Genomic DNA, 20,242 nt, shown 5'->3' with positions numbered 1-20,242 from the left:
TTCATGTCCCGCAGCAGCAGTGCGAGCCGTCAGCAGTTGAACAGTTCTGCGTTCAAATCCACACAAAAAAACTACCATACTACCATAAATATGGCAGGGGGAAATAGCACGGAGATATTTGAATTATTTACTAGTATTTTCTGATTCTGTGTCGCAAGGATGAATTGCCATTCCTGACTTGCCCTTCTCCATTAGACTTGCCTTTAGAGAGAAGTGCATTTTTATGGATTGTGATTATAATGAAAAAGTTTTAGTTTTTTGTTTTATTTTGTTAAGTATTCATTTTAAGCTTTCTATAGATTTATTTATCATGTCTGTGAGGCATGTTTTCGCTGAGTGTCATTTCATTTTTGTTCTCCTGTTAAAGACGACACGGCAGAAAGCACATCACGTTTTTTTTCCATTCTACAAAAGCACAACATTTGTTGATATTGTGACTGCATACAAATAAAAGCAGATCACAGCCACGGATGAACCTTAAGCCGAGTTCAGACTGCATGATTTTTTCAAAGTAGTCAGGTCACTGTTCTTTTCACACTGCATGAATATCTTAGCCAGAATTCAGTCACTGCTGAGTTCACACTGCACGATGGATCAGCGACAGAAGGTTTTACACTGCATGACTTTACAATGGGAAGAATCGCCGACAGCTCTGTCTGGAACGCAAACTACGTTTCACAACCAAACACCCGCGAGATGTGACAAGGAAACAACGTGATAACACACGTGCAAGACCGGAGTTTTCACGTGAGACTGGGATAGCTCAGATGAAATGTCAAATTTATACTAATGTATCTTCCATTTCATGGGTCCAAATAGACAGAGAAGAAAGCCTTTTTCTGAAATGAAGCCATGCTTGCTGATATTGTGGTTTATAACTCCTCGCTGAACTCCCCGCTGCTCTGTAGCTTGCTCTCTTATTGGCTGTCGGTCATCGCTGATGTAGTTTTCAGTCAGAACACTTTTCAGACAGCATGATTTTGAATCGCCGACAGGTCCAGATATTTAGCATAACAAATATCTCACGGGCATCAGCGACTTGTCGGCGATTCTCTCAGACCGTGTTTTTGCTCATTCACACTGCATGATTGTCACTCGCGTGAACGAGCACAGATTTGCCTGTGATTCCGGGCATTTATCTGCGATTTCTCAAAACCTGTCAGCGAGCCAAAAACTGGGCTAAAATCATGCAGTCTGAACTCGGCTTTAACCTTAACCTTAATAAAAACAAAACAAAATAACAACCCCTTGATATTACATAAAACTGTACTATTTTAATGCTAGTAAATGCTGTTTAAAGAGGAGGAGGAAAAAAGACGTGCTCGGGCCGGTAATTCTGATGTCGGACACAACCCGGGCTAAAGGGCCTAAATTTAAGACCCGTGCAGGGCTCTATAGCAGAAAATAACAGTTGCCATACCTTAACCCTGTCAGATGTGCCGTGAAAAAAACTTACCAGACTTCAAATATCTATTATAATCTATTATCATTCTTTTATATCAGAGGGTTTTGCAAATATTTAACAAATTATAAGTATTAAAAAGAGATTGTCAGTAAGATCTACGTAACACTGGATCCTCAAGCTCTCAGCGAAACCTCGTCACTTCACCCGCCTCCAATCCAAACATGCAGGAGACAGAACTGTCAGAGAGACAAATAACTGTTTGTGTGTCATATTGTGACTGTATTTGCTTGCTTAAACTCAGCAAACTATGAAAAATAACTCTTACATATTACTTGCGAGGAGGCTTTATATGCACAAATAAGATATGACTGTGAGGGCACATAATACAGCCTTTGGTGTGCGCGAGTATTCCTTAAAATACTTATAAAGTAGTGAAAATTATATAACAATGACCCGATTAGTCAAGTTCTGTCGACTGTCCCGAATTGCGAGTGAAAGTTTTGTATCGCAGCTTGCAGCAGGTTGCTGTAGTGAAGACAAGATGCGCTGATGAGAAGCTGATTTCGAATGACTGATTTAATCCTATAGTTTGTATGGATTTATTTTATTATTCAAACCTATATGATATGTTGAAAAAATACAGGATTTCTCTCATTATGAGCTTGAAAGCTTCAATAATTATTGAAACCATTCGATATAGCTACACACACTCACCCGCTAAATTTAGGACATGACTACATATAACATATAATACAGAGATTTGTAAAACAAAAGTCCTATACTTCTTCTAAACTTTTTTTTTAGGCCTGGAATTTGATGTTTTAAAATTGCATGGCATTTCCATGTTATTCGTGGCATTACAGACCCTAAAAGCATCTGATTCACATTCTTAATCACGTAAACTGGTCCACCAGTGTGATTGTGTGAATGCACCATTACCTCTCCCTTCTGTAATCACATGCCGGATTTATTTTCTTCTTCACTTGTGTTTTTATGGAAAGTCTGTACAGAAGATGTTTACTAGCGCCCTCTACTGTGTAATAATGAAAACACGGATTCTAGGAGTATAGTGTAACGGTTCTTCATGCGTCAGCCTCGTTGTGTTGTGTATGTGGAGCTGCAACTGCATATGGGGAAACCAAACTGAATCAGGATAATAAGCATGACGACATTGCAGACAGAGACATAAACAGCCCTACAAAACGCACAGTAAGTCAGATGAAGGAATAGCATTTGAAGCCATGCAACATAAGCTACATTTAACATTCAGCTCTGAGCCTAATTTAATGACTCACTCGACGCCAAACAAACGGCATTCATCACTTAACTACTTCAAAACAAAAATACAGTAAAATAACATTTTTTTGTGAGCTTTAAAGCATTTTGGCTAATATTGTCTCTGCAGCATTTAACATGCGACTTACCACAGCAGTTATCAGAAGTTCTGCTGTGGATTACCCATAATTCGCTATTTTTAGCACCGCAGCGCAATACAAAGTGACGCCAGCAGACGACGCTGTCCCCATTTATGCAGGAATTTAACAGAACCTATATACAACCCGTTACATACACCCCCCTAAATTACTGCTAAATCAGGGAAGCGCATCCAACACAGAGAAAACTGAAGAACTGAAAAAAAATAAAAAAATAAATAAAAATAAAAAAAAGAATTACATTGAGCGCTACTGCCTTTTAGTCAGTTACAAAACTCCCCCTATAGAGATATGTAAGGATAGGCTGGTACCAAAACCTAAACCTTAACATAGACACAAGAGATGCCGTTTACACCCCTCCTAATTGACACAGCTCAAAAACTCCAGAGAAAAATGGAGTATCAGTCTACACTCAAACGGCACATTGTAAAGTCTCAGGCTACACTGCAAAAACATGTCTCATAAGAGTAACAAAAGAACCCACGGAAGACCTTGAATCTTCCACAACCTGGTCATTCATCTCACAAATTAATCTCTTTGGAGGTTTAATGGTCCTACCAATCCTAGTCATGCCTTGCTTTGGCTGGGTGCAAATTACAGGCTCAACTGATTCTAAGTCTACACTACTGGGAACATGTGCATGTGCATCAGCTGGCGAGTGTGTGGGGAGCTGTATGGGCTGACTGTGGGCAGACTGATCGTCTAGGAATGATGACTGGCTCACATCACTGTCCCGGCCAGTACATCCATGACTGTCATCGCCAACATCATCCACAGGAATATTCTCCACTGCATTGAATGAACTAGGTAAGTCGACAACAACCTCATCAAGTTCAGCATTCTTTCCAGTTTTCAAAATCCACTGCAATGTTTTTTCATCACCATCAAGTTGGTCATGAGGCAAAGCATCACCAGGATCACTGCCTGCTTCAACTGACAGGGAAACAGACAACAAGTCAACTTCATCGTCTCTCAACAGGAAACTGACTGGAAGGAGCAAGTTCCGGTGAACTGTTTTTTCTTTGCCAGTGACTGTATCCTTCACACGGTAGACATTGATTGCTGATCTTACTGACAACACTTCATAAGGAATTGACTCCCATTTGTCTGCAACCTTCCGTTTTCCTCTTTCACCTCTGTTTGCCAACAAAACCCTGTCACCAACAATCAATGGAGAGCCTTTTACTTTGCGGTCATAGAGCTTAGCATGACGAGCCTGTTCAGCTGAACTGTGCCTCTGAGCAACCTCTGCTGCCTCACTAAGGTCTCTTTTGAGGTGGGATACGAACTCTGAGTGAGTAATGACATGATCATCCTTTAAAGCATGTTGGAACATTACATCAATGGGAAGTCTGGGAATCCTCCCAAACATGAGGTAAAAGGGTGCAAAGCCGGTTGTCTCGTGGACAGTGCAATTATAACAGAAAGTCAACATTCTTAGCGACTGGGGCCACTTTGATTTGGACTTGGGGGGTAAGGTTCTGATCATGCTCCCAAGGGTTCTGTTGAAACGCTCTGTGATCCCATTACCCATCGGGTGGTAAGGCGTAGTGTGCGATTTCTTTATACCAGCCATATTCAACAGTTCCTTGATGAGCTTACTCTCAAAATTAGCCCCCTGATCAGAATGCACACGCTTCGGGAAGCCATATATACAGAACATATCATCCCATAATCGGCGAGCCACTTGTTGTGCAGACTGGTTCTTACACGGAAAAGCAAAGGCCATCTTGGTGAAATGATCTGTCGCTACGAGAACATCAACTGACTTGTCTCCTTGCTCTGCTGACCAGAAATCAATACAAATCAATTCCATAGGCTCTGTGGTGTGAATGTTCTCCAAGGGAGCACAAGCATTAGGCTCTGGCGCCTTACCAAGAATGCAACGCTTGCAGTTTTTGACATAATGCACAATATCATGCGCCATACCCATCCAAAAAAACCTGTGTCTGGCCAGTGAGAGTGTACGTGAGCGTCCTTGGTGACCTGCAGCATCATGTATGCCATGAAGAACTTGTTGTTTCAGGCAATCTGGTACAATGAACTGATAAAGTTTGTTGTTCATGTTGTGATCTTTCTTCACTTTATATAGCATACCATCTTGCAATGTGAGTTTGTTCCAGTGCTTGAGCAGCTTGATTACACTACGAGACTCCTTTGCACGTTCATGTTTGTCAGGTCTCTTGTGTCTCTGGACATAGTAAATAACTCTACTCACGGTGCTGTCCTGCTCCTGCATAGTCAGAAGAGTGCTTTTAGGCAGAGCAGTGGCACAATCCTCTTTCTCCAGATAAGGGATGACCCCCGTCCCCATTACACGGCTTGTCCCGCCAGAGCAATGTGCATCCAAGAGAGCGGAGATCTCCTGAGATGTAAACTCGCCCTGGGAAAGTGGGTGGGGAAGATTAGAGCCTGAGTCAACATCCATACTCACAAGCTGACAGTTGTTTGTGTATCTGAAAGCATCTTGAACGGTTTCATCCACCACACCATTCAGTTGATTTAACAAAGCATGATATGGCTCCGTCACAAGGCGATGACTGATGCTAGACTGGACAAAAGGCTCTCTGCTGAGTGCATCTGCCACTATGTTCTTAGCACCTGGCACATATTTCAGATCGAAACTATAGGATGCCAGCTTTGCTACCCAACGCTGCTCACACGCATCAAGTCTTGGTTTAGTGAGTATGTAGGTGAGTGGGTTGTTGTCAGTCCAGGCTGTAAAATGACGACCTTTCAACCAATAATGGAATTTATCACATACTGCCCATTTTAGGGCTAAAAACTCAAGCCTGTGCGCGGGGTAGTTCATTTGGGAGCGTGAGAGTGTCTTGCTCGCAAAAGCCACTGGCCTCGCCATGTCACTGCCTCTGGGGATCTGGGAGAGTACTGCACCCAACCCATCGAAAGAAGCGTCCACGGCCAATATGAAATGGTCATCAAAATCAGGGTGAGCTAATGTTACACTTGTAAGCAAATCATGTTTTAAAGTCTCAAATGCACATTTGCATTCCTCAGTCCAATCTGATTGTGTGAGTTTAACATGTAGAACTTTCTTTTTAGGATGCCTCCCTCTCTTTTTGAAGCACTGCGTGTCTGGCTGGGAGATAAGCTTGAAGAGGGGCTTTGCCTTGGCTGAACAACTCTCAATAAAATGTTGATAATACAACACCATACCCAAAAACGATCTAATTTTCTTAGGACAAGGAGTGACGCCATCCGAGTTCATTAAATCAGACACCTGCACATCAGCAATGGCCTGAACTTTCTCAGGATCAGTACAGACTCCATCCTCACAAACAATGTGGCCCAAGAATTTCACAGATCTTCTCAGAAAATTACATTTCTTTGGTGCAAGCTTTAAATTGTGAGTCTTCAACCTAGAAAATACCATCTCCAGTCGGTCGAGTGCAAGCTGTTCTGTTGGAGCGAAAACCAAAAGATCGTCAAGGTAACACAACAGACTGGTGAAGTTCTTGTCACCGAAAATCGACATCATCATACGCATAAACGTAGCAGGACTGTTTGTGAGGCCTTGAGGCATTCGATTGTATTCGTGGAGTCCGAATGGTGATGAGAAGGCTGTATACTTTTTGTCTTCCTCATGTAGTGGCACATTGTAGAAACCGGATGTCAGGTCCATAGTGGAGAAGAAGGCATTTCCGCCTAGAGCAGCGAGTGCATCCGACTGGTGTGGGAGAGGATGAGCATCTTTTACTGTCCTGGCATTGAGCCATCTGAAGTCATTACAGATCCTGGGGTCACCATTTTTCTTCCACACAATTACTAAAGGTGATGCGTACTCACTGTTAGACTTCCTTATTATGCCACTCTCCTCCATGTCATTCAGGGCTGTTCGCAATTTCTCATAGTGACTTGGTGGTATCCTACGATAAGGTAGACGAAACGGCTTGTCGTCAACCAAACGGATCCTATGAACAAAATCTTTTGCCAAGCCACAATCCATCTTGTTCCTCGAGAAAATAGACTCATGAGTTGTGATGATGCTGAAGAGTTTGTTCTTCCACTCAAGAGACACTTGACATGCACTTAAGTCTAAATCTTTCAATCCCAGGTCCCTCAAAATTTTGGTTAACTCCTCTTCCGACTGAAGAGGTTGTTCGGCGATGTGATTGGACTGAGCACTGGACTGGATGTTACACTGGACACTTTCAGCCTCTGTGAAATCCTCTACTGCAATGCATGGGGATACATCAGCGATTTTTGCATTCCTTCTCAGTGTAACAGGGCGATTAGTGGGGTTAACTAGTTTAACTGGAACTAAACCATCACCAAATAGTGGTGCGATAACTCTGCCGACCAAGATCTGTTTAGACCTGGAGTTAGACTGGGTGGGCTCTATGACTACAGTGCTACCCACAGACACTATGGCATTGCTAGGGAGTTTACCCCAAACTAGATATTCACTCTGTGGTTGCAATGTTACACTGCCTTTAAGTTTGGCTGTACCCACTTTGTCTGGAACAATATCACCTTTCCACCTCTCTGTGTTAGAGAGTAAAGACAAAAACTGAAAGGATTCATCCATTCCATCTCCGCTTGGCATGTTCATCAACTTCCAGTAGCCAACGGTGGTCCTCAGTAAAGTCAACAGCAGTTTGATGGCATTGCTGCCAAGAATCAGTTCTTCTGTCTGACCTGGCACAACCAGAACAGGGATTATCATTTTACATCCATAAACGGAGACTGTGACATCATATATCCCTTTGGGATAAACTCTGTGACCTCCACATCCAACAATGACGACATTATCTGCTGAAATTGTTATCAAGGTAGGATTGGCTTTCAACAGGTTAGTTTCAACTGCTTCGCTTATGGTGCATGCCATAGAGCCGCTATCAATCAGTGCCCTCAGCATTGGGCCATTTTCGACAGACACAGGGGTATAGAACAGACTGTCAATCATGGGGACGTGCTGTAAGCATTGAAAAATAACAGTTTTGTCAGAAGGGGCAATACTTTTGTGTACCTCATATACAGACTCACAATCCTCAGTATCACAAATGGGAGGCTGACTAATTAGATCTACACTGCCCTCCCCCTCATGCAGATCTGTTAGTTTCCCTGATTGGACGGAGGCAGAGTAGCCCGTGGTACAGGACAGTTGCGTCGGGAATGGCCGGGTGACAGGCACTGAAAACATAAATGATGTTCACGGCAGTGGACTAGAGCAGAGTGAGCGCCATCGTTACAGATAGCACAAGGTAAGGCATCTAAACCATCAATTCTTGGGAATCTGGCATAGCGTCGACCTGGGTTAGGCTGTCGTACACAGGAATTGCGCATTAAAACTTTCTCTAGCATGTCGATTACTCTCTCTAGATTAGCCTGATCTGTAGATCCACACGGCTGTGATCCAGAGTCCTTACACGCAATGGAAACTGCATTAACATCAACTTTGCAAACATTTGTTTTATCAGTCCTACCAACATAAGACAAGTTAGCAGGTTTGAAGTTGGACTCTGATTTATGTGCATTTAACACAGCTTGCACTTCATGGGCAGACCACTTCTCAATGGACTTGGATCGAAAAGTCAGAGCCAAATCTTTACTGGGACAATGGCGGATAAACATGTGGGCAATCTCTGTTCCTGGATTATCAAATGATTTGCCTTGCTCCTTCAAGCATTCAGAGGCTACATCTGCTGCTTTGTTTAGCCTCAACCAGTAATCGTAAGGCTCCTCATCCTCATTAGGCAAAGTGGTGTAAAAGTCAGAGAGGGGAACTGGTGAGTACTGACTGCAACTGAAATGCTTACGAAGCAGACTGTAAATAGCATTGGGGCTGGACTGGTTGTCAGATTCGCTGTTCCTAATCCAAAATTTTACTACGTCTTTTGCTCTGCCCCGCAGGTGAACAAGTATCTCCTCAACATGTTCGGCAGTATTCATGTTTCCCTTCTTAACAAATGCCCTCATCAGATCTTCCCACTCCTCTATGTCAACTGGGTCAGATCCATCCCCTCTGAAGGAAGGAGGCTCTTTGACGTTCCTGTGTGTGACCAAGTGAGCCTGGGATATATCCACAGTGTTGGAAGGTCGAGTCAGTGTGGTACTGCCAATATGTGGGTTGCTATGTGTGTCAGACCTCAGGCTAGGTGTGTTAAGACGAGATATAATACTGTCGGCTATCTGTTCTCCAATCATTAAAGCAATTGAACCTACTTGATCTAACAAATCAGGGGCAACATGTTCAGTGTGTGGTGTAGAATTAGTGACTGGTTGCCTATGTGGGTTACGCATATCAGTAATGTCAGGGGGATCAAGTGAAAAGTCAACCCTATTCACTCCTGAAGCAACGTTACCACCAACAAAAGGACTATCAAGAAAGGAAGCAGGTAGCTGCAGTACACCTCTCCCCCTACCAACAGAAGCTGGAGTACGAGCCGGCGAATCAAATCCATTTTCGCTCATTATGACTGCACTTCAAAACAAAAGCAGAAAAAAAAATAAAAAGTCAACTAACAGGAGAAAACTGACCCAAAATAATAATAGGAAAAATAAAAAAAATCAGAGCAGGAAGAGTCTTTTTTGGGCAAAGGATAACATAGAGATGTCCTCTTCAGAAGACCACAGTCCACGATGTCCAAACGAAGCCACAGCTACAGAGGTCCCTCAATGGCAGGCAGACGTCCACTTACTCACAGTCACGGCACCAATGTAACGGTTCTTCATGCGTCAGCCTCGTTGTGTTGTGTATGTGGAGCTGCAACTGCATATGGGGAAACCAAACTGAATCAGGATAATAAGCATGACGACATTGCAGACAGAGACATAAACAGCCCTACAAAACGCACAGTAAGTCAGATGAAGGAATAGCATTTGAAGCCATGCAACATAAGCTACATTTAACATTCAGCTCTGAGCCTAATTTAATGACTCACTCGACGCCAAACAAACGGCATTCATCACTTAACTACTTCAAAACAAAAATACAGTAAAATAACATTTTTTTGTGAGCTTTAAAGCATTTTGGCTAATATTGTCTCTGCAGCATTTAACATGCGACTTACCACAGCAGTTATCAGAAGTTCTGCTGTGGATTACCCATAATTCGCTATTTTTAGCACCGCAGCGCAATACAAAGTGACGCCAGCAGACGACGCTGTCCCCATTTATGCAGGAATTTAACAGAACCTATATACAACCCGTTACAATAGCTCAAATATATTTAGAATTTTTGTAAGTATAAGTCAAGTATACTTAAATGTCATTTTAATTATATTTATGAGGAGTACATAAAGCACATTTCTGAGAAGTATATAAAAGTAAACTAAAAGCATACTTTCCTATTTTCAGTTTAAAAGAAGTATACTAATAGTACACTTTAATAAACTTATTTTTTCATGAGGGTAAGCATGCATAAAACAGTATACAATAAAAAAAGACAATATACAAGAAAAGTAACAAAATGCACAATGACCTGAAGTACAGTATATGTGTGTTCATTCAAATAAAGAGTTTCCTATGAATTATGAGTATGGTTTAGAGAGACTTGAGTAAGAGTTGCTCTGCCCACATTTCTTTGTTCAATAAAAGTTGTAACATGGAGTCAGAGACGTTTGGATCCATATGCAGTAGTTTACATAGAGTGGTCAAACAGGCATTTATCCAACAACAGCATCAAGTGTGTAAAGGGATATCCAAAATCAGTAACAGTACCAGACAGAGGTCAGGACAGGAGGCAGAGAACCAAAGGCGGTTTACACAATCCAAAGTCAGACACGGAAGGAACAAATACTAGGAAAAATGCTCAGAAATGCTTGACGGGGCTAAATAAGACAGTTCAAACACAGTATATATAGGGGAGTGGTAATGGGGAACACCTGGTGGTGATTAGCCCTATGGACACCAAATACAAGAGTCCTGAGTGGACTCCAGCTGATGTTCATGACACTAGTGTCATCAGATGGTTTGTCTTTGGTTGCCATGAAACCAGAGGCCTGTTCTGCCCTTTTGAGGTGTTAGTTGCATTTCAGGGGGAAGGGACCATAGACCCTCATAGTTGGCCCTTTGGTTAGATAAATATAAATATAAACAATATATCTAACAAATAGCTTTGTGTATGATTGGTCCAAATGCTGGAGTTACAAATTCAAATTTTGAGACAACACTAATGGCAAGGACTGTTACTGTCAAAGAAACCGAACTGTTCATAATGTAATTATGAATTAACGAGACAGAAGAAACTTCAAACAACACTTCAATTCGTGGGAGGTGCCTTAAGTCTTTATTAGTCTTGATAAACGGTGACTGTGTATAGCATTTTTAGAAGGACGCACAGAGAGAAAGGCATTTCTTGTTTGTGGATTAATATGATTTTTTATTGTGAATCTTCTCCATCAAACTCAAAATAATGCAATTTTCATAGATCATGCTCATTATATCAGAATATTTTCCATGGAGGTAATATATGTGAATGATAGATTAGCAATATAATTTGTGAAGAATTTTATAAAAACAGCAATTGTTCCAGATTTTGAAATGTAAACTTTTACATGTTTTATTTTGCGCTGACAGTGAAATGCTTGTGTACTTGTCATTGCTTTTAAAAATAATTTTTATATTTTCAGTGAATTTGCATCAAGGAACTCCAAAGTCATTCTAGAGTCATGACTCGCACAAACGTCACTTTCTTTACTGAATTCTACCTTCTGGGATTTCCAGGACTGCATCCACAGTATTATGGAGCTGTGGGAACCCTTTTGTTCTTTGTCTACTTGACACTAGCAGGAGGAAATCTCTTTATCATTTCATTTATTGCTTATGAAAGAAGCCTTCAGAAACCCACCTATTTAATCTTCTGTAATCTTGCAGTGTCTGATCTTGCTTTTGGAACTGTCACGCTGCCTAAAGCCATTGCAAAATACTTTTTCAATAGCAGTGAGATACCATTTTATAGCTGCTTTGTGCAGATGTTTTTTGTTCACTGCTTAGGGTCTATTAACTCTTTCCTAATGCTGTTAATGGCCATTGATCGGTTTGTTGCAGTGTGTAACCCACTGAGATACTGTGTCCTTATTACAAATAAGACTATTTTATTGGCATGTGCAGTGATTTGGATCATCTGTATTTCATGGCTGACATTCATTGTTTATCATGCCTTCAATGAACCCTACTGTGATTCTAATGTAATAACCCAAAATTACTGTGACCACAATTTGATAATTAAACTGTCCTGTGGAGATGTAAGGCACAAAATGTTTGTTTCATTTTCAGGTGCTATGTTTGTTCTTTTAGGCCCTTTGATTTTTATTGTATTTTCATTTATTGCTATTATCACGTCTGTTTTCAAAATCACAGATGTTCAGGCCCGTTATAAAACATTCTCAACTTGCACTCCTCAACTACTCATCATTTGTCTGTACTATGTGCCCAGATGTGTTGTTTATGTGCATGATGTGACAATAGCGATATCACCTGGCATTCGTGTTATGTTAATCATGTGGTACAGTCTTCTCCCACCTGTCGTCAATCCAATGATTTACTGCTTTAGAACCAAAGACATCAAAGATGCACTGAAGAGAAAAATTAGAGATAGGAAAGTGAACATGCAGATATGATGCACTAAATTTTTTAAAAATTGCTTTAATACAATAGAGTCCATTGTTTACACTTTGCCCTGTTTATCTATTTATATAAACTGTAATTCAGGCTTTTCTTAAACATAATAAGAATCAAAGACATGTTTGTGAAATAGTGAATATTTTCCATGGTGTACAATTTTTTTTTCAGTAAATAAATTTTATTGCCCTCTTTTTATTTTATTTTATTTTATTTATTTATTGCATATAAGTTGTAGATAGTACCGGGGCGTAGCAAACCGCACTTTTAGAAACAGGTGATTCTCACCCCTGCAATTTAATTTATTTATTTTTTAAATGTATTTGTTCATTGGATGCAGGGTGAATATTTCTGGCAGTGTTCTCTGATTTGTTACTTAGATTTGAGTGAACTAACATTCATCATCTCTTATGCGCCTCTGCTATGAGCTTCAAATCTCTTGTCGATCTTGTGAATTTTCGTTCATTCATTCACTTTGCTATTAGGCCGCCTGGAATAAAATGCATCCCAGAAAAAAGCAGTGTACGATTACATCCTTTTTTCAAACACACACTGTAAGTATGTTAGCCTACAGTATGTTGCGATGACTCGAATCACAAGATAAAGTTTTCATGTTACCTACTGTAACTTCAAAAGACAACAGAACCCGTTGTGTGGACCTCGACACGTCACGCATGATTGAGTGGGTTGAATGCTCTCCTACCTGTCGCTTTGGATAAAAGCGTCTGCTGAATGAGACGTCACAAATGACTGGTTTCTGCTGTCTTTTGTTGCCTACGTGCTGCTCGCGGAGTAGAATTATACTTTCACAATAAATCAGATTTGTTTTGCACCGATTATCTTAAAATACTTCATCAAATGTTATTCTTTTAATAAATTACTGCTACTTTATGTCCTAACTGGTCTGTAGGAAAGGCAGGCTGTGACGTCCCTGACAGAGAGAGGTGACAGTTGCTCAACCTCTCCAGAATTTGTACAGGCGAGATTTGTATTAAAAATCCCGGTTTAACTTATTTAAGGCAGTGTTTTCTTAATTGGAACTGCTTGCCAATATTTTAAGGAATTACACTTCAATTTAATTCCATAAAGATCAACTTTCAATCACCTTTATTTATATAGTGCTTTTAATAATACAGATTGTGTCAAAGCACTGAACAAGAGTGCAAGAGCAATTCATAATGACAAGCTTAAACACTAAATTTCCAGTTAAAGGCATTTTATTATTGAATGCAGAGACTTCATTGTCTAGGTCAGCTCAGTTTAAATAGGACCTGTGTAATAATCGCTAGAAAAAGATAAAATTTTCTATTTTATGTTCAAACTGTTATATGTATATGTTTTATGTATAAAGGCTGTGTGTTCCAATAGTATTAATCACTGTATTGTAGGCTATTCTAAATGTACATCTCATGAAAAACTTGTGAAGTTATTTAACTATGGAAATGGTAAATGAGTCAATAAATGAGTGATCCCTGACCCCTAATGCTATTTATATCTGTTGTTTTTAGGATGTTTGTGAGGAAGTGTCAGTCATATGTGAGGAAGGGAGGGAAAAAGAGGAAGAGAGAGAGGGAGATGAGGGAAAAAGTGAGGAAGCATGTGAGAACCGAAGAGAAGAGAGAACTGATTTGATAAACAGGGAAGAATATGTAGACCCTGATCAACATTTCTCAGCAACAAAACCAAACCACCTCCATCCCAAATTTATCATAAAGGGTTTTTATTGTAGTAAAGCTCTTAAAACACAAATATCTTCCCTTACGAAAAATGCATAACAATCATTTACTTCATCTGGTTTCAAGAATCTTCAAGAAAGAAAGCTTTTTAGAGAGAAAAAAAAATTGCTCAACAATTTGTGGCCTGCAAGGAAAGACGAAAAATTCTGTTTGGAAGTTTTGATTAAAAATATCACTTCAATCTTGATAATATAAAAAACTTGTAAATACATTGATTTAGGTTTTGTTTTGCCAATTGGTATTCTATTTAGAATTTATTATTATGAACATCAGCTTTGGGTAACATCACCATACAGCTGAATATACGCTGCACCCATCTGAATATTTGGGTTGAACTGTTCAGTGTTGTAAAAACAACTTAACCACTGATTTATGGTTGTGTCCTCTTTTGGAAGGCCAAACAAAGTAGTTTCACTTTCACAATGAAACACACACAATCACACCCAGCAGGCTTGAGTGAGGAATGGACGGTATTCTGATAATCTGTTACCGTCAGATTTTGCTACCTCCCCTTAAAACAGATGGTAGCATAATTCAAATGTGAAAATTGCTACTTATCAGATATTTTTTTTCCGGCATGATTTTAATAAGGTGAGAGGCTTTATTAACATGTACACCTTCCCCGGCCCTACATTTTCCATTAAAGTAGGAATACAGTTTTGATAGGTAGCATTATATATCAGAACACCGATATATTCGATGAAGGAGCAGCCGGTGGAGAAAGTGGAGAAGTGGTTGTACTTGGCCTTGGAAGGATCAAAGGATGCAAATACTGAATTGGGTCACAAGTATTGTGTTACTGAGACATAACGCAGAATGTCATATGATATTCAACCTCTAGATAGGGAGGGAATAATGATCATGTGATATGAGTGAAGTATATGCAGCCAATCATCTTCATAACAGAAATCTTGAATGTGATATCACAGGAAGATTTCACAGAGGGAGCTCTGAAAACCAGTAATGGCCATCAGATGACATAATTTAGTGGAAAATAAATACCATTAATGATTCTGACTTCTAAATATGATGTAATCATATAAACATAGCTTGACATTCACAAAGAGGCGTAAATGTGGAGTCTAAATTTTGGAGAGAAAGACACAATTAGGCCTACCAGTTTTGTGGGGTGTAATGGAAAAGTAATAGTGTATTGATCACTCCCTGATAGTAGTAAAAAAGTAATTGAAGTAATAATAATTTTTTAAAGAGTAGTGCATTTTAAATTATATTTTTGACTAATGAGCCCAACACTGGTTGTTACATAGGGTTATGCATATTTTAATTGTCCACTCAGTGGATCTCAGCCATTTCCACCCAAAAAGCCCAATGCATAGACAAGCTTGTAAGCTGTACTGCAGTTGCTAGTGTCACATTATAGACTTAACATTAACTATATCTGTGAGTTACTGAGAACAGAAAGGGCAACTCTGAGGCCTGTTTGCAGACTGGTGAAATAAAAAATGATATCAAACTAAAGCAGTGGCCAGATCATTAACTTCAGCATAGTATTACATCATCGTTGTCTGAAATCTCTCAAGAGAAGAATTAGAAGATATATTTGGATACAATGACGCAAATGTCCAATGATCTTTGTAACAAGAAAACAAGGACAAGCAATTACAGCTGAGTAATATTCAAAGCAGCTCACAGGTGTTTAGTCCTTTAGACCTAGATAGTCATTGTGTGCTCTCGCTCTAAAACTTCATGTATACAGGTTTGTGATTGAAATATTATTCAGAAACTTTATAAAAAAGGTATACTTGCAGCATTTGAAAATAGTTGATAGAAAAGTAAGATGACAATTTTGTGAATTCCCTAAATTTTGTTTGTCTTGATGGTGATTTCTATTTTCAAATCATCAAGCACAAAGCTGCCATGAGTTTTTTAAATGCAAGTTTTGCCCAGAATATGTCTATTGTTCGTCCAGAATATTTTTTCATCACTGGACTTGAAGGTATACCATACAGGAGTTATTACTATATATTTTTGTGTGTCACATATTTTATTGCTGTTATTGGGAACTCTGCAGTCCTCCTCATTATTGCTCTGGAACGAAGTTTGCACAGTCCAAAATACATTAGTGTGTTTAACTTGGCCTTGGCTGACCTTGGTGAAACTAATGCATGGATTCCTAACACAATGAAGGTTTTTTTTTTTTTCACATTACATGTCCTACAATGCTTGGTTGGCTAACATGTTTTTTTGTGAACCTCTTTGTTACCCTGCAAAGTGCCACTCTTGTTGTTCTGGCATTTGATCGCTATATTGCAATTTGTTTGCCATTAAGGTATCATGCCATAGTGAATAATACTTTCATGTCTTTAGTGTTTGTAATAATATGGGCATTTAACACTTCTCTGGTGGCCCTGGCAGCATCTTTGATGACACAACTTTCATTCTGTAAATCTAATGTGGTAGAGAGTTATTATTGTATGTGGCGAGTGGGGCGGGGCCGAGAGGCGTGGGAACGAGGAGTGAGGCCAGGTGTAGTGATTGGATATGAGCTGCACCTGCGCCCCATGGTGCACCGCTGGTATCGAGTCCCACGTAGGAGATGGAAGGATATAAAACTGGAGTGACGACCGTGAAGGACGAGAGAGGACCAGGCCTGGGACATTATTTTATGTGTTTGCTTTTTATTTATGCGCACCAGTCGTCCGTGAGGGGCTGGTGCGCCGTTTTGTATTTATTTTTGAATTATTAAAGTGTTTTGATTGTGCGCTGGTTCCCGCCTCCTTCTTCCCGATGAGTATGGAGATTTTATCGTTACATTGTGATTATGGAGCAGTGTTGGGGATGGCATGGAACGACAACAGCATTAATATGTTCTTAACAAACCTCATCGTATTTTTGTTCCTTGTATCACCATTGTTCATTATAGTCCTGTCATATATGGGCATTGTTTTTGCCTTAAGTAAAATTACAACTTGGGAAGCACGTTTAAAAGCACTAAAGACGTGCGTGTCTCACCTTTTGCTGGTCGTCTCTTTCTTTCTTCCTGTCATATGCATTTTTATTGCTTCATTAGTTACTTCTCTCACCACCAATGCCAGAGTCATCAGTGGATCTCTTTCATTGTCTCTTCCACCAATGTTAAATCCCATTATTTATGTTTTAAATACAGCTGAAATCAGAGTCTTAATTCAAAAACTGCTTAAAAACAGAATTTCGCCAATTAGAAAGAACTTTTTTAAAACGACGTTAATGATTGTTTGTGTTCTTCATTATTCTGAATTAAATTACCTATTTGAAAAATGAAATATATTTTTTCATAAATGTTTTAAGATTCATTATGTGGAAATTAAATGTGTAGAAATAGTTAAATTCACTCTGCTACACCCGAACATGTGGGCGTTTGAGACGTGATGTGTGTTGGGGAAAAGCAGCAATATGCAGTTTGTACTGTGTTCTTAATTACGGACCCCAAGACAAAACAACAAAATGGACTGTAAATTGTACAAGCTATTTTTAATTTTTTCTGAGCGGTATGTATTACACTGAAATGTTGTCTTGTAACCCTAAGGTTTCATCCACCCAAATGCTGTTAAATATCATTCATGTTCATATCATGTTTATATCATTCATATAATACAAACCAAGGATCCATTTTCTCGAAATGTCTGAAATCTGCTCATAAGGTTCTTTTTATTGTCTCTCAGTTGCTATGTCTCAACTTTTTGTTATTTCTGTATTTAATGTACAATAAAGAATAAAAACTAAACATGGATTAAGATGCAAGCTTAAGGTAATTCTGTTTATTGATAAAGAATAAATAATATAAATAAATATACACATATAAAATCTTAATTTCTTAATTTTTGTTATTATCTTATTTATTTAGGGACTACCTCTCTAAAATTAGCACTGCAAAATATCAGGCCCCCTTTAAGCCTCTGGGCCCTATGCACTTTTGCCCTGGTCTCTGGTCTCAACCCCTACTGATTAGAAATCTAACAATCCAATCAATACATGCACGTGGCATCACTATAGCAGAAAGCCAGCTTAGAAGCTGGAAAAGTCAAAGGAAACTGTAGCGTTACTCTATTCAGGCATAGCAAAACTTGCACGCACATACAGTATAGCTGCATGGATGGAGAGTGAACTAACTCCAGGGAAATGCTAAAAGTAACCTAATATAAGTGTGATCTATTACTACACACATCATAAACCTGTCCTTTTAGGCAAGTACCTGATATGGCTGTCATAAAATGTTTATTGAATTTAAATATTAAGGAAGAGGATTAGGGTTGAGCAATAATAAAAAATAAAACTTTGAGATTAAAGTCATTACAATGCAAGATTAAACTTGCTGAATTTTATTTAAAAAATACTGAATTAAAATAATATATACTCTAAATATACTAATATACTATACTGAAAAGAAACTCATTAAAAACTCTTTCTGTTTCTGTTTCTGTTTCTAGAAAAAAAATATTACATTTTGCAAAAACATTCTAAATAAATTGTTGAGAATATAGTCATTATGTTTCCAGAATAAAAAAAAGTCAAACCAAAATGCTGAGAAAAAACACACTTGTGTCATGCTCAATTTATCTAATTGGAAAATGGTAGTAATCAGCAGTGGCTTAGGTCAGAGAGTAATGCTCATATGATGTGATCAATAAGGGTTCGAGTCCACTTTTGGCTGAACTTGCTCTTCTTACCATTCTCATTGCATATTACATCGTAAAACTGGAAATGAATTGCCTAACAAGTGTTTAATAATAATGTTTTAAATATGTAGGTTTGGAGGTGGGTAGGCTGTTGTCAAAGTCATGGACTTGTAGATGTGTTTTTGTTCCCACGTGTTCTATGACTTAGTTTCCTGTCTTTATGTGATTATACACTTTTCTTCTATACCTTTGCCTTTATTGAGTGGGTGCTGGTGTGCTGTGAATTGCCGCTGACAGTGGACATCACGGATGACAACACCAGCCCAACTTCTAAACCACAGCCCAACCAATCTCCACCCCAGTGTGTGGAGCTACAGCCAGAACCCACCACAGACGGACAGCCAGCAACTGCTGTGACTGACGAGCCATCGCTGAAAGGAGTGACAGAGCTGTGGCTCACGTGACGTATGATCAGGTGCATGAGCCGGCAACGAAGTCTGCTGCTGAAAGTATCACAGTAGAGCCTGAATGCGTGGAGGGAAGCACTGTCGTATCAATGAGGGTGAGCTGAGGCTGGACTTGGAAAAGGACTTGGTAGACTTTTATTCTGTCTTCCGTCATCATCTTCCTGTCCTGTTATGGCCATAAAAAACAATTATTGAACTCCCTGTCTGTCCTGAACTGTCAGCCTGTCTTGAATTACCAATCTGTCCTGTTATGACAATGGAGGTCCGTCAACCCAGCGACACCACCATGACTTCTAGCTCCCTTATCTCCACCGTGGCCCATCAGTCCACCAGCTCCACTGGGCTCCCTCATCTCTCCTGCTCCACAGCGGCCTTCCGGATCCCCGTCTCCACCTTGGTCACCAGAGCCATCTGCTCCTCCTTGGCTCGACGGCTCTCTGTCTCCACCTCGGGCTCCACCACTACCTGCTCAGCTGCCGCCGGTTGCCCCCCCTGGAGTTGTCAGTCCTTCCTCCAGCATTGCTCCTACCTCCGTCTGCTCCACCATGGCTGCAGCCTGGGTCCCACCTGGCTCCTCTTGCTCCAAGTCCCTCATGTCTCCATCTTGGCTCCTCCCTCCATGGTCTCCACTCTGAACTCCATTCTTCATCCTCCTCTTAGGGATCCATCTTCTGCTTCCACCTGTATTGTCAGCCTGCCTTTCTACCATCCCATTGCGATCCCTTGTCACCCCTCTCCTTTGTGCTCCTCCTAAGACCCCCTCCGTACCACCCTTTGTTTTGTGTTTTGCGAGGTTGTGGCATCCGGTAGGGGGGCAATGTTACAGGCATGGATTTGCAGTTGTGTTTTTGTTCCCACGTGTTCTCTGTCCTAGTTTTCCTTCTGTATCTGATTATGTCATTTGGTTCAGGTGTGACTTGTAATTACCATCATTTGCTCCACTACTTATGGCTGATTTATACTTCTGCGTCGGACCTATGCCATAGCTACAGCATAGCCT

General features: G+C 40.0%; 1 protein-coding gene and 1 pseudogene across 1 annotated transcript; both read left to right on the top strand.

Moving 5' to 3' along the window:
- Positions 1-11,457: 11,457 nt before the first annotated feature.
- LOC127972105 (olfactory receptor 1-like) lies at positions 11,458-12,422 on the top strand. Its single transcript, XM_052575406.1, has one exon. It carries the CDS (start codon positions 11,472-11,474, stop codon positions 12,420-12,422), a length of 951 nt encoding a protein of 316 aa, XP_052431366.1. The 5' UTR covers positions 11,458-11,471.
- A 3,588-nt stretch (positions 12,423-16,010) lies between these two features.
- Positions 16,011-19,239, top strand: LOC127973038 (olfactory receptor 52E4-like; annotated as a pseudogene).
- Positions 19,240-20,242: the final 1,003 nt, after the last annotated feature.

The sequence above is a fragment of the Carassius gibelio genome, chromosome B15, assembly GCF_023724105.1.
Source record: "Carassius gibelio isolate Cgi1373 ecotype wild population from Czech Republic chromosome B15, carGib1.2-hapl.c, whole genome shotgun sequence".
Classification (NCBI taxonomy): domain Eukaryota; kingdom Metazoa; phylum Chordata; class Actinopteri; order Cypriniformes; family Cyprinidae; genus Carassius; species Carassius gibelio.
Note: the sequence above shows the minus strand (reverse complement) of the source record. Positions and strands in the feature narration are given on the sequence as shown.

Excerpts from the sequence above, each read along its gene's own strand:
- LOC127972105 (XM_052575406.1), top strand. The coding sequence starts at position 11,472 with ATGACTCGCACAAACGTCACTTTCTTTACTGAATTCTACCTTCTGGGA.